Genomic DNA, 22,750 nt, shown 5'->3' with positions numbered 1-22,750 from the left:
CTTGAAACCATGCCTGGAAGAAATCACATATAAGGCCCCAATATCTCAGTTATAAACAATCCATATACAGTCCACATATAACCTGATCGGACAGGAGACTCATTTGAGCACCTTTGTTAGCTAAAGATCATTGCGGTCTCGCAAGTGGTCTACCTAAATGCCTAGCAAGTAGAGATGTCTCGGGTCCGTTTGTCTGTATGGGATGTGATAAGCATGTAATGCCTCAAGGATGTTGGGTTTCCTTCAAATTTATTTTAGTTTCGTGTTAAACAACAGTAGCAACTGTTTAAAAATGTAATATTAAGTTGGATAGCACTGATTAAATAGTTAGTGGTTATAATTTTTTTTTTTTTTTACTTCTGGTCGGTGTGCCCCACGAAATGCCAAGATGAGCTATTTATAGACCTCAACACTGCATTTGTCCAAGGTGGAAACCCCACTTGGGGAGGGGGTGGGGGGGAATGAAGTCACTCCAACCTCCATCATGTGACTCTTCGTCCCCCTGGTAAGTTTGGTTGAGATTGGATAAGTAATGACCGAATGTATCACAGTCAGACAGACAGACACCAAATTGAGTACTATTTTAGTATGATGGTGCTAGCTGATGCCAATGTTGAAGCTTTTGATACCAACATTATTGAACAGATCAAGTATAATTACATTTATTAATTGAAAATACCAGTAATTGAGAGTTATTAATTGAGATTACTTGATTTGTGAATTTTATACCACTCCAAAGAAGGCACAAATGAATTTCGAAAAATGCAGGTTTATGCAAGCTGGGTAGCAAAGTCGTAGACAGATGGTGTTGCACAGTTTAATGGTGTGAGATGTTCATGTCGATGCACATACAGGTCACATTGTTCCAGAGGGGGCAGCAGCACGGGAAGGCCATCTGCAGGTCGGGGACCGGGTTGTGGCGATAGATGGGGAGTCTCTTCTTGGACTCACACACGCTGATATTGTCAGCAGGGTTGCTGCAGCAGAGCATCTAATCACACTTACTGTGTCACCATCAAGGCAAGGTAGATGACTTTTACTGTTGTTCTTCTTTTTATTCCGTCCATTCCTTCAATAGCAAAGTATTAGACCAAGAGCAATGCAGGGGAAGAAAAAAAAAATGAATGAAAAAATTTCCATGAGATAACAATCCGTGCTTTTTCAATCACTGTTATCACCTGCACCTGAAAAGAGCACTGAATGACCCTGAATTTCACACTCGCTTGACAGCAACGCATAAGGCTTTTTCACAATGTATAGCTCAATGGCACTTATCAGCTGTTCAATAACTTATACAAGGACTTAGAAGTGAAGACATTTATATATTTAGCTATCCATTGAGGTCATTCATTATTTCGTGAAATGCTGAACATTAAAGCAAATTTTTCACTCGCTATGAAAGTGTTGCATGTGACAAATCTTGGACTGCTAATCTCAATTGTAGCAGTACAAAGTGTTTTTCTCATTTTATGAAGCTCCCTTCTTAACCACACTGTGTCAATGGTCATACTGCATTTGATACGCGTTATGATGCAGGTTCTTTCTTGACCATGATGACTTTGCAGGAAACATCGGCTCACCAACTCTGAATGGCTCTAACAGGCCTAGCTCCATGACAACAGATCAATCAGGACAGTCCCTCAGTGGCAGGTGAGAGAGTTAGAGGGAAGGGGAGAGGAAATTGTCTTCTGTTTTAAAGACCAATGTATATTTGCTGGATGGTTTGAATGGGTTAAATCGTAACAATTGGACAGGTATCAGATTTGGCCTCAATTGCAGTCATCATTTAAATTTTAGAAACAATTCTGCTTGAATTGTTGTTATCTGCCTGTAATTGATCAATGTAATTTAGTCATTTTTGCCTCTTGAGGCAAAAACAATGCAAATCTATTTGCAAATGATCAGATGTTTCAGCTTAGGGGCCTTCTGGATACTACTTATGTGGAAAGAAGAAAAGGTGAGGGTTCCTGCTGGAGGGTATGGGAATTGAAATGACTGAGAAATCTTTAGCAGCCACGATTCTCAAGTTATTGTTTTTTTGGCCAAAGTCTTTCATGTTCACGGTCCAGCTTGCCAGGCCTGACACTCAATTTAGTAGTTTGGACAGGAATTTGGCCATGGTGTTAGCAATAGCTTGCCTACTCTTCACGAAGGACACTGTAGCATCTTTAACATCCACCAACTAATGCTGGCAGATAGGAAGCCAGTTTAACGTCCATCCAAGGGGAAATGCACACATTGATGAATCACCTTGCGATGAAACACTGGGATGACATTTTATAGGTGGTAAGCTGGACTGAGATTCAAACTCGGGCTATAAAGCTTGGAGTTGAGCTTGTGTACCTCTCGGTCATCCTGTTAGTCCAGATGAGTAGGAAATATGGAAGAGAATAGAAAATAATTAAGTGTTAAAGATAAGATAGGGAAAGTATGTAAGATAAGATGGGGGAATGTGGAAGGTTGAAAATTCTACCATTTCATCTTACATCGTGCATATGTAGATTGCTCCTTATACAGCAAACCCTTGTTTTACGTTAGTTTAGTTTACGTGGTTTCGACTTTAGACATGTAATTTTCTGTATACCATCCTGTTTTTACGTGGGTCTGGTCTTGCTTTTACGCGATATTTCTCGCCCGGTGTGGGTTGGTACTCTTCATCCTCTGGTAGGTATTCTTCCTGTGCACTCAGCAGTGCTGCGGTACGGTACATGTGCTAACTGAGGCATGCAGTGCTTGCAGTACTGTGCTGTTTCTATCCCTTTTCACATCAACATTGCGCTCCATGGAATCATAATAATTTCCTTTATTTTAGGTTATTATTCCTCTTAGTGATTTTTACCCAAAGTTCCCAAGAGGAAAACTATTGCTAGTGGCAAACGATGGCCAAAAAAAGTTGAGGAAAGTGATGTCTTTGATACAGAAAGTGGACGTTTTGGATAAGCTTGGTCAAGGCCATTGTGTGGCATCACTGGGCAGACAGTATGGCATTAACGAGTCCAATATCCACCAAATAAAGAAATGTGCAGAAAACATAAACTGCACTGAACACTAGTTTTACGCTGCATGAGAGGGTGACTCTTGTAAACCGCTCCAGTATTTGATGTGGGAGTTTTACAATTAAGATAACTGAGCCTGAAACCTAACCCTCTTTTTCCCATAGGTCCCTGGTCTTATTACCTTCGCCACCGAAGGTGGACGGAGGATATGTTATCACCCCTGTCTGTTTGTTTGTCTATCTATGAGCAAGATATGTTTACAAGTTGTGGACTGATTCGGACGAAATTTGGTGGACAGGTTGGGTGTGTGGTCAGGACAACCTGAGTTTATTTTGGTGAAGATCCATGTCCGATAATTTTATGTGATTCTTCATCATTGAGGGATGCGGCCAAAAATGATACATAGTATGATATTTCAAAAAGTTGTGGAGGGGTTATGACAAAACTTGGTGGGTGAGTTGAGTAGGTGACAAGAACAAGCCGATTAGATTTTGGATCAAGCCCAGATGCAGATCCAGCCTATCAGTGGGATACAGCCTGGTGTTGGCTCAGTGGTTGGGGTGGTGGCTTGGGATCCTTGGGTCCTGAGTTCAAGCCTAGAGTCCCTTTGTAGAGAGAGTAGCGACAACTAACGATTTGACGCCATTTTGAGTCCATTCAGTGCGGTACGCGTGAGGAGCCGCCATATGGCGCCAGTGCATTGAACCGTGTATTCCATAATGTTCTCTATGTATGAGACATGGGAATGGTCTTTTCGATGTTGATAATGAACAAATTATGTGAAGATGACAAAATAGAAGATTTATGACAACTAAGCCATATGATAAAGAAGAAATTCACAGACCTGGTTGTGATTTAACAGTCACAGACATTTAGAACCATGACAAAGAAGGAATGAACTAGACAAGTCCACGTGCTGCTTATTTCACCCTCATTTTAATTTCAGGGAGGCGAGAGCGAGACTCGAACTCTCACCTCCCTGTTTATACATGTACAGTGTACAATACAATGTTAAGAGTTATCTTTGTATTTCAGCAGTTGTTTGACCTTGTTTATCGTGTGTGGGTATATATTTGTGTTTGTTTAATTTTCATATTTAAATTATTAATCTAAACTTTGCTGCATGTTGCCGATCAGATATTAATCCCACCAAAAATAGATTAGCCTACCCCATCCGGCCCCCCCCCCCCCACACACACACACACACACACACACACACACACACACACACACACACACACACACACACACACACACACACACACACACACACACACACACACACACACACACACACACACACACACACACACACACACACACACACACACACACACACACACACACACACACACACTCTCTAATACATATACAAATTACATATTCACAATCACACACACACACACACACATACATGCACAAGTTAATGTCCTCACCAATTCAAATCAACAGACAAATACATACATTCAATGCATGCCCCCCCCCCTCTTTCTCAGTTGTGGCATACAACTGTATAACTGGCATGAATTGGTTTCGAGCAAATTCTTTCTGAAGCATCACTGAAAATTTGAATGACAATAATCATATCATCAATGTGAAAGTACAAAAAAAAAACTTATTTTATTATTTGTTTTACGAAGGTCTCAGAGACCATTGTGAAAGGCCGTGTTAGCCCGTGGGCCGAGTTAGCCCGTGGGCCGAGTTAGCCCGTGGGCCGAGTTAGCCCGTGGGCCGTGTTAGCCCGTGGGCCGAGTTAGCCCGGATCCGTTCTCCATTCATTCGTCTTTGTTTTGACTTTGAGTCTGAGTCTGACTTTGTAGACATGATCTAGACCCTATATTAATTGATCGAGCTCGAAGATTCAAACTCAAACTTAATTTTAAATAAAGATGCCTTCCCCTTCAAGTGATAATTAATCCACGAGCAATGGATAACAAGCCTGGAAAGCCAAAGCAAAGGCCAGTCTCACTCGCTGCACACAAATATACGCATATGGGACCATGACCACCATCACACTGACCTGGCAGAGAACTGACCAAGAAGTTGCTTTCCATCCAACACGACTGACTGTCCTCCCAGATTTTCCGTCTTTTAGCATCTGATGGAAATCTATACATCTTGAATCCCTTCTCCGTTCTATTTGTGCACCCAAAGGCGCAACAACTTGTCATTTTGTCGTAAAATCGATGTAAAACACGAATGAGAACACTGCGTACAGTGGGAACGTTAAAACGCTGACCGGTATGCATCTGATCCTGTCCACGATGGACTCAAAATGGCTCCACGCAATCACGTGACTAGATTTTTCCAGACCCTCTATGTCGCCACTCTCTCGATAAAGGGACTCTATTCAGGCCCCGTCGGCCGCTTAATTAATACACCAGGGGGTTGACTCAGCCTGTCATCCTTCCGAGGTCGGCGAAATGAGTACCAGTTCCAGTGTGTGTACTGGGAGAGGGGCACTGCATCAGCGACACAGTCGCGCTTCAAGAAATGATTGCTACCCCAGCAGCTAAGCTGCCATATGACCACCACAACCACCAGTGGGATACAAAACATGAACTGTTCAGCCTGGCAGAGGTATGCGCTCTATTGGGCGCCGTTTTAGTTCTATGCAGATTTGGTTTACGCGGGGGTTTCCAGGAACACAACCCCCATCTAATACAAGGGTTTATTGGCATATGAAAACAACTATCTTGCATAATAACACAACTATCTTTTTATTGTTGGACACCTTATTCATAAATTGTCATCACACTCCTTGAGCTGGCAGGTATGCACACTCACCTTTGAGCTGTCTAAGCTGGTTTTGAATTTCGACCCAGATATACTGTATACTGTCACCCCAGTGTTTCAAATATTAGAAATGCATATTTGTAATGCATGCATGCAGATAAAAACTTTATCAATTAACGTCCACCAAAACAAGGTTAGACCAGAGGATTAATCTGCTCGTCTTGGTTTTTGGTGGATTTTAAAGTTGTCATGATGTATTTTGCAAAGAGGAGGTGGGGGAGTTATCATTGGCACCCTGAACAAATTACAAATTCCTGCTTTAATCTACGTGAGGGACAATATCAGCAACTTTGTTGTGCTCCCAGAAATGATGCAAGCCAGCATCCATGCACTGCACAAAAATTGATGAATCAAATTCCTGGCCGATCATACGATCAAACTGCCAGTTGGCTCCGGTCACCTGATGTCTGTATTAATGCACCTCCTGTTAAATTAGGGACACATTAAACAGTTGAGAGCCAACACGGTATGTTAGAATTACTTATATCACCAAAGTATTAAAAGTTCATTATTTTTTTCAAGGTTTGACAAACGAAGCAGGCAAGACATGCATCCACAAACCTCAGCTATTCAGGTAAGTGAACCGCACATGCGGGTTTTGGTTCATAGTTGCATGTAGCATACAGAACACTCTTTTTATGAAACTGTTGACACTCCTGGTTTTTTTATTTAGTTTTTATTGACTTTTTAAAAATAAAAATAAAGACTTTTTATTAACTTTTTATTGACTTTTTCTGAAAAGCTGTTGAAGCGATTTCTTTTGCTGAATGATTATGAAATGCTTAAATGGAACAATGAAGATTTTTTTTTCGACATCAATTGAGTGATACAGTAACTTCCATGGCAATGGTATTGCATCAATAAGCTAATTATCTGCATTACTTGTTAATTGCTCTTGTGTGTTTCTGGTTAATCTCCAGTCTGAAATTATTCAAACCTTCAGCATTTACTCTCAATGGTTAAACATTTCCAACAGCCTTGAAAATATGTGCAGAAAAAGAAAACATGCCCATGTATTCTTCCTCATCACAATATATTCCTCTTATTCGCAAGGCTTATTTCCAAAACCTGTCTCACTCCTAAACACTTGGTACATCAACCCTCCTCCTGTACATGCAGCACCACTTTCCTCAATGTATTCAACAACCATTCATTTCACCCCTCCCATGATGTCTGTCTCTGTATATCCAGATTGGGAATCTTGAGAAGTCCAGTTTGCAGAGGTTGTCTGTTCATGAAAATCAGTTCCCCTTCATGTCCGTTAACGGTATCCAACTGCTCCAAGTCAGTACCATCCCCCACATCTCCTACATGCCCACATCCTTCCAATCCCACTGCTTTTCTATGTCCCCCTCTTCAGCATCCCTCTGCTTCACGTCCCCTCTTTCTGCATCCCCTCAGCCCACCCCCTCAAAGTTTACCCCTCACTTACCCCCCCCCCTCAAGCTTCCTCTTCACCTCACCCCTCACATCTTCCTCCACCTCCCCCTCTGCCAGCCTCCTTGCACCTTTCACCTCCACTTGCCTCCTACAATCTTTCCTCTCACCCCACCTCTTCCCATCTTCAACATTGCCCTACCCTATTCCACCTCCCCCCTTGCATGCCCATCCCCCTCTCAGCCACCCTCCCAGCCCACTCACAGCTTCCCCCTACCCTGCTCCCTCACGTAGCTCCTTTCTGCATTCCTGCACCCTGCTAACGAGGCCTCGTCCCCTCTCCCCAACTGTGTGGACCTCAAACATCTGAGGCTTCCGCTTGAATATTACAGACATCTCAATCCAGGCCACTGCTGATAAACTGGACAACATCTATTTAACTGAATCCTTCCTCCCACAGGACGCCCATGACTCCTTTATGTCTCTCCCTGGCTAGTGGCTATTGTCTCCTCTGGTTGAATAGGCCTGAACCTGTCCTGGTGGCAGAGCTGTGCTTTACATCAAGAACTCCATTTTTCACTGTCCATGTACTGCTCTTACACCGTCCAACCCCAGTACCTTTTTGTGTCACTTCTTATTTGTCTGCATGTTATAGTGTTGACTCCTTTGCATCTCTTCTCAGACAACATGGACCAACTTTTAACCGCTCATCCCCACTCTCTCTTCCTCAAATGTGGTGTCATCATGCTAATTGACTGAGTGTTGGTACCTCTCTCACCAGCCATGACACTTCAGCAAAGGACTCATGTGGCTCCATGGGACTGACTCAATCTGTGAACTCTCCAACCCAGATTTTTGCCAATGGCAGATCCTCCCTGCTGTACTGGTGATTATCAACTTCCTCACGATTGTCACCTGCTCTTCGTTTGCTCCAATTGGTTCATCTGATCATGTGCTTGTGAGAGTCAACGTATGTCGAGCTATTCTCAGAGCTGTCTTTGTGCCAGCGAGTCTGGCACTTCACTCAGGCAGACTGGCAGGGACTGCAAATAACTACCTCACTTCAGGATATCTGCTGCCCCTGATATTAACTCTTCCACAGAAACTGCTCTCTCTTGTGCACAGATCCATCCCATATTGTCTTCAGTTCTCATATCTTTCTTCCAGCCAATGGTACACTGTATCCTGTGGTAAGACAATTACCTTGGAACCACTTGACTTCTCTTCCTGGAAGGGAAATCTGACTGAAGGCAATCTCAGATCATTCCACAAAACCCACAACAAGTGTGTGTCCACTCTCAGTAGAGCCGGTCTCTCTCCTCTAAAACCTATTGGTACCTTGTGAAGTAGGTCTCTGGAGTCTTCTCCCCCTCCATCCCTTTCCCTCTTTTCAAATGGCACCACAGCTGACTCCACTTGTGAGAAGGCGGAATGCCTCAATTTTGTGTTCCTTTCCAAACCTTGTGTCCCCAACCCCTCGCTCTCTCTCTCTACACAACTACTTGGTAACAACCAACTGCTCCTGGACTCTGTGTTTTGCACTTGAGAAGGTGAAGAAGTTTCTGGCAACGATCGACTCAGATTCTGCAACTGGTTATGGACAGCATCAGATCATGTGTCCTAAAAACCTGCTCTGCTGCTCTTGCACATCCTCTTTCTTCTCTGTTCACCCTATCATTTGTCCTCGGTCATCTTTCAATCCTGACAAATGTCATACTCTCACTTTGTCTTTCTGAATGGACCATCTGGTAAACCATCCCATCTGCTTTCTTAACAATCCTGTTGAGGAAGTTCAACCACTCAAACCTTTGGGCCTCACTATCACCCATGAACTTTCTTGGGTAAACCCCACCTCTAAGTTGCCCTCCAAAGCCAGGTGTTTATTGAGAATCCTCAGTCATGCAAAGTCCTTCCTTGGCACACTTGAACTCTCATCTACCTCCAAGGCTTTCATCCGTTGCTTGATAGAATACTGCTCTCCCTTCTATGCTGGCTCCCCTACCTCATACCTTGCAGCAGTTTGATGCCATTGCAACCAAGGTCTTCAAGATCATGGAAATCTCCCGCCATGAAGCCGTCTATTGGGCCTATCATTTTCATAATGTGGACAGGTCGGTGTTCTCTGTCTTCCACTTCGTTCGTTCTGGTCTTTTTTTCTTTTTCTGTGCCCCCCCCCCCCAGGTTTCTGCAGGGTGCATGCAGTCTGTCAGTAACCCTCTTCAAGTGGAACTTCCAAAATCCAGAATTGCTGCTCACTTCCACTCATTTTTATTCATTAAAAAATAATAATAATAATAATAAAATTCACTTTTAACGAGACACCTCCCGTAACTACGTGTTTCTGTTGGAATTTTTTATACCCTCTGCGTTTGTTGATCAAAATTCACCATTCAACTCACGATTTTTATTCAACCTTTCCTTTACCTAATTGTTTGCAATCTTCATCAAGAAAAAATATAAAAATAATAAAAACGATCTCTTATAATGCTTCATCTTCCTCTTTCACATGTGTGGTTCTCATTACTGTATCATAATGCACTACACTTTTTCTATTTCAACAGTCTGCTCTCAATTCGACCTCTCCTTCATTCCTTGTCTAAAAAGTCCAACTGTTACAGCGTTTCTTCTCTCCATTCGCCTTTATTGCATCCATCAAGAAACGTGTTAAATCTCATCTCTAACCTAAAAATATAAAAAACCCCAGTTTGCTATGAGTGTTCACTTTCTATCAATCATCATTTGTTTTCAACTTCAGTGCCAATTCACCCCTCTCACCCCTCCCTCTCAAATCAACCATCTCACTCTTCCCCCTCCAAGCTTTCCTCTCACCTTTCTCAAAAAATCCCCCCTCACCTTTCTCCCTCCAATCACTCTCCTCACTCCCCCTTCTCAAAGTTGCCCCCCCTCACATCCACAAAGCTGTCTCCTTCCCCTGCCCTCTCTCATCCATCTCATCACTCCACCTCCTCAAAACCTCAACTGTCTTCTGCCCCCTCTCTTATTACTCCCCACTGTACCTCAACCCAGCACCACAGATCCTTTTCTCCTCCTCATCTGGCCCCTCCCCTAGCTCTTATGCAATCTCCCACACTTTCAACAACTCCACTTACCTCTCCCGTTCCTCCCTTGTCCTACCCTCCCCCTCCCGTACCCTCCCCTGCACCCAAAGCTTCCTCCCCTCTCTCTTCTTTAACAGTGTGGACCTCAAATATCTGGGACCTTCGCTCAAACCTGACAGATCTTTCCATACAGGTTGCCACTGACAAACCAGACATAATCTGCCTAACAGAAACTTTCCTCCTTCAAGACGTCCTTGACTCCCAAGTATCTCTCCCTGGTTACTCCCTCCTTTGGTATGACAGACCTGAGCCTCGTACTGGTGGAGAAGTTGCTCTCTTCATCTCATGCACAGATTTATCCCCTCTCATCTTCAGTTGTCCTACCCTTCCTCCCACCCTTGGTTCACTGAAGCTTCTGGTGAGGAAGTTGTCCTGAAACAACTTGCTGTTGCCTCATGGAAAGCAAATCCAACTAAGGGCAATCTCAGTTCCTTCCATAAAGCTCGGAACAAGTGTGTATCTACCCTCAGGAGAGCCATAAAACAACATCTTTCTAATCTCAAGTCTGAACTCTCAAACCTCTCTCCCTCCTCAAAATCCTGGTGGCGTTTAATCAAATCTGTTTCTGGTGTATATTCCCCCTCCATCCCCTCCCTTACCTCAAATGGCCGCACTGCTGATACCGCATGTGAAAAGGCTAATGCCTCAACTCGGTGGTTGCATCAAATTCTTGTGTCCGAAACCCATCACTTTCTGTACCCACCTTACCCAGTCCTACCCAACTGTCCCTGGACTCTGTGTCCTTTTCTTCTAACAAGGTGGAGAGTTTGCTGTCAAATGTCGACTGAGATACTGCAACCGGTCCAGATGGCATCACCCCACATGTCCTAAAAACCTGCTCCTTCTCACCCTCTCTCTCTCTGTTCTATTCACCCTCTCATTTGCTCAAGGTCATCTGCCATCTGCTTGGAAATCGGCAAACATTATCGCTCTGCACAAAAAGGTGCAAAAACAGATCCCTGCAACTACAGACCAATCAGCCTTCTCCCAATCATCGGCAAGGTTATGGAATCCATCATCACTTCAGACATTAAATCCTTCCTCTTCTCCAATGGCCTGATTTATGATCATCAATTTAGTTTCAGACCAGGTCACTCTACCCTGGATATGCTGCTTCTGCTCTCCCAACAATGGATGGAGGTCATCAATGCAGCCATTAAATCAGAGCCATATCCCCAGACATATATCCCTAGGCTTTTGACACGGTCTGGCACCCTGCCCTGCTCACCAAACTCTCTTGCTATGGTATCCAAGGCCATCTCCACTCATGGCTCGCAGATTTTCTCTCCTGTCACAGCCAATGTGTAGCCCTAACTGGGGTTCTCTCATCCTCTCTTCACGTCGAGGCTGGAGTTCCTCAAGACAGCGTTCTGGGCCCTGTTCTTTTTCTGTTTTTCATCAATGATCTCTCTTACTCTCTGGACAAAACTCACAGTGTCACTATGTCTCTCCGAAAGGACCCTTTGGAACTTTGGAACCCCCCCACTCCCCCCCCCCCCCGCAATCTACTTTCTCAACAATCCCCTGGAAGAAGTCCTTTCATTCAAGCTTCTGGGTCTCACTGCCATGATCTCTTTCCTGCGAAAGCCACATTTCCAACCTCGCCTCCAAAGCCAGTCGCCCAACTGGGCATTCTCCATCATGCAAAGTCCTTCCTCAGCCCACCTGAGCTCCTGACCACATACAAAGCTTTTGTCTGCAGCCTGATAGAGTACTGCTCTCCCCTTTGGGCTGGTGCTCCTGCCTCTCATCTTTCCAGGCTTCACACTGTGGAAACCAAGGCATTTAGCATCATTTATATCTCCCACGGCGAGGCTGAGTCTTTGGGCCTCTCACTCTTTCACCGCAGGCAGGTTGGTGGTCTTTTTGTATTTTACTATCCCCTCTCTGGTCTTGCTCCCCCCCCCTGCTCTTTCTGCTATTTGTCCCCCCCCCCCCATATTTCCGCAGGGTGCTCAAGGTCCACCAGCAACTCCCTTCTGGTAAAACTACCAAAATCACGAATCACTGCTCACCTTCACTCTTTCATTCCTCTTTTAAAACGCCTTTGGAATAAACTCCCACACTCTCTTCAATCCCATTCTTCCCTCCAGGTCTTCAAAACAGCTGTTCACCACCACCTCTTATCTTCCCTCAACCAAAACCACAATCTTTTCTACCCCTGTTAATCCACCCCAATATTGAGAGACAATGTTGTTACCTTTAGTGTCTAGAAAGGTTAAGGTGTCTTGACCATTCATTCTCCCGTGCCAAACCAGGCAGGAACCGGATGGGAAAGAAATGCATCTAGCATTTCACCGTCCATGCCATGGCACACCTTTCAAACCCCCCTTCCCTCACACCCTGGGAAAGAGGAAGAAGTTCCAGCAACACAATCACCCCTGATTTGGACCAAGCTAGGTGACACAATTGGCTGCTCTGCTCGGCAGCCACAGTGCTGATTGGGTCGGGGTCAGCACCGTTGGTTGGATTTCAACATTGTCGCAATGTGTGGGGTACCGTGTGGTTGGTTGGTGGCCAGAAGAATGCTGACATGAATGCCTCAAAGGTGGGGGGTTAATTGATAGATGCGTGATCTCGGTTCACTGAGAAGTCTGTGTGAGTCTTCATTAGTCTGGGCTGCTGAACGAGGCTGCCTGACAGTTTTGCCCTGATGAGCTACTGCCACTAGCGTCGACCTGGGACATTCTTACTTTCTTGCCTCTAGATTCAATCTCGTCTGGTTTTAGCGTGAATGGTCATTGTGTGTGTGGCACCATCAAGGTTTTTATTTCTCTCTGTATGTTTAATTGTCGAGATTATTTATTCTTGTATCTTCGTGTCGGAATATCCCTTTATGTGCTGTTTCATGCCCTTTTTAAATCGCGTATTTATTCCTCAAGCTTACACGTGTGCCGCCCTTGCCATTCTCACCCACACAAACACGCAAGTCATTTCAGTGCAATTGATAACCCCTGGGGGGATGAAATTGGGATGATCATAATCTCGATAATGAGTGTGTGCAGACACTCATTAAATTGTGAAACAACCACCACTGCTCAGGGTGTTGTGTACCAAATTCTGCCTTAAACCAGCCTTATTTGGGTTGAATGACCTCAGCGTGTGCAATTCCTACCCAGAATCACTTGCCGTTTCGAGTGGGTTCTTGACGTCCTGTCTTGTTTCGTGACATTAACTGAATGTCTTCTCTCTTTTTTGTCAGTGGTGGATTCTACCAAATATTATTATCCTGTTGTTGTTAGTAATTCTCAAAGTGATGGCAGATTTGATTTTCAACAGGAGGGAACATTCTACATGGTAGAACTGGAAAGAGGACCTCAGGGATTTGGCTTCAGTGTCCGTGGTGGACGAGAGGCTGGGATACCATTACTTGTGTTGCGGCTGGCTGATGGTGGGCCTGCTGCCCTTTCTGGACGTATGCAGGTCCTTCTTCCAATCTCTTCCTTTATTCTCAGGAAAAGCATCATCATTCAATACATATTACTGAACCTTACCAATGTACATAAAAGTGGGGTCCATTGACAAAATTTGATGGAGAAGATTGGGGAATGGGGATTATGAGAAAGATGTATCAGGAAAGGACTGGAAAGGCCACATGGAAGAGATGAGTTTTGAGACGAGCTATAAAGGTGGAGAGGGAGTCGATTTGGAAGTATGAGAGTAGCAGGAATTTTCAGAGGTAAAAGGGTGGAAAGGGAGAAGATGCATATGCAAGAGCGAGTTTGATTGGGTAACAGTGAGAAGATTGGTGGTGGTAGAGATAAGGGGGGGAGGTGAGACATAGGAGGAAATTGGGGCAGAAAGATGTGGAGCAAGATATTGGAGGATTTTTTAAATTGTGGGACGAGAGACCTTCACTGGCAGTGGCATTTTGAGCAGACTCCAGGGGTCAAGGCAGGAGATGGAGAGATAGAGAGACCAGAGATCAGGAGGTGATTGAGATAGCACTGGACAAACAAGAGATGATGAGTATGTGGAGGACAATAATGGGGATAAAATTATCGGTTTACTGATGACTCTTTATGAGTGATGTTTAGAAGATTTCCTCAAAATTGCTGAACAAAACAGAACAAAGCAGTAACTCAGCAATATATTCCCCCATTTTCTTGAGGACAAGTGTGATCAAATCCATGATCACAGCAGCAATTCACACTGCATTAAACCAGTGTTCCAATACCAACTTCAACATTCGTGAACTATATTATCATACCTGTTCAAGTTGTGTCTTGGAAAATATAATATAAACAATAATTTTGGACATTTCTGTGGCTTGGGGTAGAAATAGGTAAGAACTACTGCTTGTTTCTATGTTTGTCAATAATAACGTGTGAAATTCAGTTGTGAACGACAGAATATCAGACAGAAAAACACAATGCATTGAAAAACACCCTCACCTGGTTGGGATATTTCCACCTCCAGATTGGTGATGAGCTTGTCGAGATCGGAGGTGAATCCTGCCGAGGTATGAGTCACAGTCGTGCTCTGCAGCTCATCCGAGGCAGTGGGCAACATGTCAGCCTCTTGCTGAAACGTGGGACAGGACGACTTCCAGGTGTGCCAAGTTGTATTTTCAATATTTTTGTGAATACCACCACACATTTTCCTGTTTTTTGATTGAGATTTCTTTGGTCCACTATATCTATCCTGCAAAAAATTACTTCAACATCAACATCAATTACTTCAACATCAAGAATTCAAAAAATTACTTCAACATCAACATCCTTCCATTTTTCAAATATTGTAGAATCGTTGCCGCTTCACCTGCCTACCCATGTATCTTAATTTCATTGAAGCATTGTCCCAACCCGACCTACCTACCTTACTGATACTGCTCTGTTATGGAGCAGTATTATATTATAATTACACTGCATGCGTGAATCTAAAGGGGGGGGGGGGAGTCAAGCAATTGGTTCACTTTCTCTGTCTATCTTTAAACGTCAGTTTATGATCGAGGAACAACTTAATTTCAATTGAATGTGATATTTTGAACACGAATCGGAACATGAATCAGAAAACGAACCTGTTGTTTAGCAGTACTTTGGTTATGAATTTGTCCTGACCGCACATGTGCAGAGAGGAGAGAACTGTTTTTTGGTTTTTTTTACTCTGTCAGTCTGTCTGGCAGTCAAACAAAATTGAAAATCATTCCAAACAAGAAACTTAAATAAGGTAGTATAAAAGATGCTGCATCAACGGCGGTGAACTTCCAAAAAAGTTTTTTTTTGATGCGACATTCAAAATCTTTTTTATTTCAATTGAATTATAAACTTGAACATTGTAGAACACAAATCACCTTATTCAAAAAAATATTATGGCATTTTACATCATCTTGACCAATCAAATTTGCTGCTCGCAAACCCTGCCATGTCTTTTTTTTTTCTCAAAACTGCATGGAGTAAGGTGTTAGATGAACTCTCCAGTTTTGTCCTGTTTTTGGAATGTCCCACGATGAAGCCGAAGCACAAGGCCTGTTGCTCTCATATTGCAGGCAGGTTGATGACCCATTTTTCACTGTTTCTCCTCCAGTGTAGCTCTTTCTCTTTCTCTTTACCCCCCCCCCCCCTCAACCCTCCAACCAGGATCTCTGTGTTCTTCCAATAACACTGTTCTCATTAAATTACCAAAATCCAGGCTGACTGCACACCTCAACTAATTTGTTCCTCATTTCTCCCATGTATGGAACTGCCTTTGAGAGGCTGTTCTCTCCCACTCATCCCTCCAGAGTTCAAAGGGGTCGTGCATCCTTACCCACAATCTTAATTAACCCCATGTAACCCAATCCTAATTCCTTTGCTGGTTGCTGTGTTTCCTCCCCACCTGTATCTCTTTTCCTGTTGTTAGATTCCCTGTTGCCCATCCACCATGCAGCACGAGATGGCTGGGTTTTGTAATCCCTTTCATGTTTGTTTATTTCCAAGAGTAAGCCTGTTTTGTTTTTAATTTAATAAGCCCATTAATTACCTTCCAAAGGGGTGTTTAACTTTATCCAAATACCCAGATTTCATTCATGCACTCCCTTGGAGTTCTCATAGTATGCATGCAAAGTTTTGGGCTGCTATAGGTTTCATGGATTTGGAGTTATGGAGGAGGCACACTGACTGACTGACACACACTCTCTTTTATAATTAGTTACCCACTGGTTTCACCATGAAGGACCATAGGTTTGCTCTCTGTCTCTCCGTCTGTCCCACCTGTGGTTTTTCAGACTTTTTTCTCCATACCCTTTAACCTATGCAACTGAAACTTGGTGCATGGCTTTATTATGATTGGTTATCGAACAAGTTCGAGTTTCAGGGCGTTTTGTCAATTTTTCACAGTTATGCTCTTTTTAAATATAGAAAATATCACATATTAAACGTGGGTCAGTGTTCAGCTGCCCTGACTTGACCCAGCTGCTTGAAACCCATTGACTGGCCAGCTGGCCAAACTCCACCCCAATTGTGTTGTCATTGTTTGAAGCAGCACAGATATGCAGGCCTCAGGCCTTAGACCTGGGTGTTAGTTCATGGCCGAATGTGATTGGAATGATCTCAGGTATATATTGTTGCGGATTCGCGCCCGCCGGCGTGCGAGCGGCCACGTAACTCGAATCGCGGCACGTCGCCCACCGGACGGACAATCCCGTCGTGACCCTCTCGGACTAACGCCGGGAACTAGTCACGGGTGGGCCTTTCGGCCTCACCACGATCGTGCCAATCGGCCCCCCGCGTGGGATAGGGTTGCTCGCCAAATTCGACCTACCTAAGTACCCACACGGAGGGTAGACCGGGCGATCGCACCTCGCCGCAGGTCGACTTCGGACACGGGCCACTTTAAGCGACCCGTTCCGTACTATCGGGATAACCGAGCGGTGTTATCGTCAACCTCGACGGTTCGATTAATTATTGGGCGTATTTAGCCCACTACCAACCCTTTACGTGAAGTAAGATGGAGATTCAATAAAAGAAAAGACGAAGCGAAACGGGAAAAACAGTTCAACATAAAGCACATTTATTCCGCGGCAAACGGAAAGCACACATATACAATTACAATAATTATGCACCAAAAGCAAATGTAAAAGTAACACAACAATTCTGCACAAAAAGCAAATGCAACAAAAGAAACACAATGCAGATCTACTACCGACTACCGAGCACACGGCAACACTTATACAGTTTTACTTCACAGACGGCGCCGACAACACATATACTCCAAAGCAAAAGAAAAAGGGGCCACCCTCAACGACAAGGGGGCAGACGGGCCTGGGGCCAAGACCGCGTCGAGCCTACCCGTCTGGTGATGAGCCTCAAAATGGCGGCGGCGCCCCGACTCCGCGGGCCTCGCTGGCACTGCCTGGAATGGGGTGGGAACGGGGCCCCCTTCTCACACTATCTCAGCGCAGGGGGAAACGGGGGGGTTGTTGATGCTCGGGGGAAGGAGGATATCTGGCTGGCTTGGGTCCCGCGACGAGCGACGCCACTGCGACCTCGACCGCGTTACCGGCCTCCCCTCTCCGCAGCTCCCTGACTCTGACACGAGCGCCGACCTCCACAAAGCTTCTTGGCTTCTCCAGACTCTCCGGACCCCGACAGACACTCTCTCGACTGATTTCGCCGCCGCCACAACTCTCCAACTCTTCCGAAACACTCAACTCTTCAACTCTTCCCAACTGCTTCACCTCTCCAACTCTTTTCTCTCCTCGACTCCTCAACTCTTCCCAACTGCCTCGATTCGCTCCGCGCTCGGTGCTTTATAGTCCGACAGGAGAAATCATATGCAGATTTTTGGATCAGGAACGGCTCGGGGGCGGAGCCACGCTCGCCCATTGGACGAAGGAAAAGTGGGCGTGAATCATTCTTGATCCGCGAATCTGCATATAGCGATTATACTCCGACGCGCCTGGAGGCGGGGCCAAATCGCCCCACGCTCGCTGATAGGACGGAACAGAAGTGGGCGTGAATCATTCTTGATCCGATTTCTCGGAAAGGCTGGTGTTTTTGCACCCGCTGCTCGGTGCGCGCCCTGTACGAGTCCAGGATCGGTGCCCACAAGCGGCGCGGGAATGGCGGTGATGCGATGGTTGCGAGGGCGAGTTGTGACGGTAAAGGTCGTGGCTGTTGGCGTTGTTGTTGTTGTGAAGCGGCGTTGCGGTTGGTGGTTGGTGTGTGAAAGCGGTTGTGGAGAAGGTGGATGTTGTGAAGGCAGTTCTGGAGAAGGTGGCTGTGGTTGTCGAGATGCGGTTGGTGGTGGTTGTGGTGGTAGTAATGGCGGTTGGTCCAAAATAAAGATAGTAAAAGAAAAACTGCTATCTAAAAGGGTCGCAGCCCGAATGAATGACATTTATTCCCTCTAAACAACGGGTTTGGGCTAACTACACATATACTTACAGAGATATCTCACCTACGGGACCTGAATGGTGGTTTGCGAATTTCGTAAACCACAACAATATATACATATGTATAGACTGTATATGTATGTATATTATATATACATACATACATATATACACACATATATCAATATAAGTGGCCCCTGATGGCTGAAAGTGTGGCCCCTGGTGTGCAGCTGATAATACACAAATGTGAAAACACCCCATCATAATTCACCATAAATGCTATTATATCAAATTGACCCAATGGATTCAAATGAGTGTTCCAAAACACAAACAAATCCATATATAGTTGATGTGTGTGTGTGTGTGTATATATATATATATATATATATATATATATATATATATATATATATATATATATATATATATATATATATATATATATATATATATATATATATATATATATATATGGCCGAAAGTGTGGCCCCTGGTCTGCAGCTGATAATACACAAATGTGAAAACACCCCATCATAATTCACCATAAATGCTATTATATCAAATTGACCCAATGGATTCAAATGAGTGTTCCAAAACACAAACAAATCCATATATAGTTGATGTGTGTGTGTGTGTGTATATATATATATATATATATATATATATATATACACACACACACACATATACAGGGTGTCCCAAAAAATATACATCTTTCCATCTGCAAAAAGGATGGTCCTAACATATATTTAAAAAATATATATATGGCATAGCCATATATATTAAAAAATATATATATTTACATCATCATTCGTGATGTCATAGCAACGTGTCCTGTCATTGGTTGACATATGTGGCCATAACTTGGGAACCGCTCGTCCGATCGATATCAAACCTCGAAAAGGCACATCCGCGGGTCCCTGGCAATATTCCTGGCAAGTTTCAATCCGATCAGACCGGTGGTTGTCCGGTTATTAATAATTTGGGAAAAAATTGGCATGATAAGGTGAGAAGCTGGAACGACACCTTCAGCTGCCATATATACACCTTTTCAACACTCAAAAAGCAGTAAAATGGCCGTAACTTGGGAACCGCTCGTCCGATCGATATCAAACCTCGAAAACGCACATCTGCGGGTCCCCGGCAATATTCCAGGCAAGTTTCAATGAGATCAGACTGGCGGTTGTTGAGAAACGGCGGTCGAAGACAGACAGACAGAGACAGACACGCAGAGATTGATGGAATTATGGAGAGATGATTGCCCTATATAACAATCAATATTTAATCTGAAAAAAAAACGCTTAGAAAAAAACGTGAAGGAAAAGTTGGAGTTGTTTTATTAAATATTGTGATTTCTACATATACCACACAACTGACCCGCTCACTATTTTTTTACAAACATGCCAAGTAAATGTTATGAAAACAACTAGTTTCCATCGAGACAAGACTTTTGTAATGGCTCTTGGATCACTAACAACCTGTATTTATTTTCTTTCTCTAGCTCTTTGATGTCCTGGATCATTAGAGACATTTGCGAATCAGAAATCGCAATCGTCAGAGACCTTCTAGACCTGACATCTTGCGCTGGCTTGGAGTCTGTCATTTTCCTGTGGAATGTGGGGCCTTCTGGAATCTTTATATGTATATATATATTTATATCATATTTTGGGCATCTTTGAAATGTGAAAGATACTACCTACAATCATGGGATGCTGTTTTATCAATAAATGAAGTGCCATCAGTGGCCTCTTGAGTGTAAACCATTACTAAAGAAACTCTCGTGAGCAGACTCCACCTTCATATTCTGGCTGATGTGACAAAAAACAAAGAAACTGGCCGACTTTTGAGACAGATAGCCACCGAGGTGGATTTCCTTATGTAATTTCTGTTGACAGCCCATGTTTAGACATACCATGTGCCTGAGTATTCAGAGCTAACGTATTCAGACAGTGCCAACTTGCTGAGGTGCCCACCAATAAATAAAATGTATTTATATTTCCAAGACAAGACTCACTATGAAAATGAACAGTAATTTTATATTGTAAGTGTATCATGGTGTGTGAAGAAGAACCTTGCAACCCATTTTCACTGATTATCAGGATACAATTACTACTGCAAAGGAAATGTACAAAATAGCTATTTGTGGGATATGATTTGATGTTACAATCATGGGAATCTCTTATGACATTGAATGACGTCAATGTTTTCATCACGCAGAAGATTTTCTGCTTAAGAACAATCGATAAACACTGGTCAAGTACCAGGATGTACTGTGAACTTTCACTCCATTGCGATGGAATTCTTTTTATTCGGATACGGATTCATTGTAACGTTGCTTGTTTTTGATGTAAACAAAAGATGCATTTTATGTTGGACACTGCAATCTAAAATGGATGCACATTGCAGTTCTTTCATTACCTGAGCTATCAATTGCTCCGTAACAGTGACCTCTGCATTTCAGGGATGAACTACAGTTTAATTGTCTGACAATACTGCCTATTATACTCAAGATCATGGAAATTGTGCCACATTAAAGGAAGTCCATCCATCCATTCATTAGGAACATACTCTCTGCAGAGCATTTATGCTGGTTAAGCAGTCTCCTTGGCTATTGTGCACATAGTCTCCTGAACGGGTCACCCCTCCAACACAGGATACCAGCAAGCTGGCAATCATTTTGCCGACCTCGGAAGGATGACAGGCAGAGTCAACCCCACCCGGTATTAATCAACAACTGAGTGGGATTTGAACTCAGGATCCTCAGATCTCAAGCCCACCACCCTAACCATTAGGCCAACACCAGGCATAATTAAAGGAAGTGGTTCACATTCAACCAACTTTTGCTTCATCATTTGAGGAAGCTTTTCTTTATTACTCACTTCAAGAGCTGATCAGTAGCGTGTGACGTTCACATGGCCACAGTCTTGAGCTGCCTTCAATTCACAAGAGTTTGACAGAACTTCTGTGGAGACAGTGATTTTCCATGATCACCAAAAAGACAGAATTCAGATGTAAAATTGATGACTCAGAATGGAAAACTGGATGCAGTAAATGACAGAAAAAAAACAAGAAAATCAAGATTCGGTTAAACTACAACTAAAATATTCACCATATTGTTTGATTGTGTGTGTGTGTGTGTGTGTGTGTGTGTGTGTGTGTGTGTGTGTGTGTGTGTGTGTGTGTGTGTGTGTGTGTGTGTGTGTGTGTGTGTGTGTGTGTGTGTGTGTGTGTTTCTCCACAGATTTAATTCCTACAGTGTAATTATGAAAAGCAGGACAAAACGAAATACACTGCAATTTGATGCACATGGGATACTGTCTATACCTCTGTCCTTAATACACAGATGTGAAAACACCCCATCATAATTCAACATAAATGCTATCAAATTGACCCAATGGATTCAAGTGAGTGTTCCAATGCGAAGCATAAATGTAACATAACGACATCAGGTGATGGAAGTGAGTAAACAAACAATCTTTTTTCGTTTTGCAATTCTGGGCTTGGGGTGATGGCAGCTTATCTCAGGGGTCTCTGCTGACTTTCTCAAAGTTAAATTTCTGGTCGTTATTTGTCATATTTTAACTGTATATTTTCTCACCTACATGTTTATTGTGTGTTCCAAGTTCGGTGTTGTTTCATAAATCGTGCCATTGTGTGTTTTCATCGACCTTCTCTTATCGGGTTCTTTGAAGCTTCCTCGTCGAGGTGTACAATCACTTTTATTTGTAGTCTCTCCCGATTAGCATCAATTCCTATTTTCCTCAGTTTTTCCAACACCTATCTATCCCTCCCAACAACACACACTGTTTCTTATAAAATTAAAAAAAACAACAACAACCCTTTCTCCCTCCATACCCACAAGTACCAATCCTTCTTCTTCCTCCTTCTGCTGGCACACCATCTTTCTTCCATTTGAGCTTACCCACTCTCACCATACCTTTACAATTTCTTCCTCCAACCTGCCATTCCCCAATCTTCAAAAATATAAAATTGTGTCCTTTCGAAATATATACCTACTGAAACCACGTGAGTCTCGATCTCTATATATCTCCATCACTCTCACTCTCACTCTCACTCTCTCACTCTCTCACTCTCACTCCACCCTCGTCCTGATACTTTTCATTGATCCATCAGCTTCACTCTGCATT

General features: G+C 43.6%; 1 protein-coding gene across 1 annotated transcript in view; it reads left to right on the top strand.

The window, feature by feature from the left end:
- The window catches only part of LOC147018963 (membrane-associated guanylate kinase, WW and PDZ domain-containing protein 2-like), a 97,968-nt gene extending 76,803 nt beyond the window's left edge, over window positions 1-21,165 (top strand). Inside the window, exons 14-19 of the mRNA XM_085899084.1 lie at window positions 855-1,025; window positions 1,566-1,650; window positions 6,315-6,366; window positions 13,568-13,711; window positions 14,708-14,840; window positions 20,104-21,165. Of these exons, the coding sequence (XP_085755210.1) occupies window positions 855-1,025; window positions 1,566-1,650; window positions 6,315-6,366; window positions 13,568-13,711; window positions 14,708-14,840; window positions 20,104-20,111 (593 nt within the window). The 3' untranslated portion in view covers window positions 20,112-21,165. The remainder of the gene's footprint in view (window positions 1-854; window positions 1,026-1,565; window positions 1,651-6,314; window positions 6,367-13,567; window positions 13,712-14,707; window positions 14,841-20,103) is intronic.
- The last annotated feature ends 1,585 nt before the right edge of the window (window positions 21,166-22,750 follow it).

This window comes from Eptatretus burgeri, chromosome 10, assembly GCF_056783735.1.
Source record: "Eptatretus burgeri isolate ZD-2024b chromosome 10, Ebu_testis_v1, whole genome shotgun sequence".
In the NCBI taxonomy this organism is placed as follows: Eukaryota; Metazoa; Chordata; class Myxini; order Myxiniformes; family Myxinidae; genus Eptatretus; species Eptatretus burgeri.
Note: the sequence above shows the minus strand (reverse complement) of the source record. Positions and strands in the feature narration are given on the sequence as shown.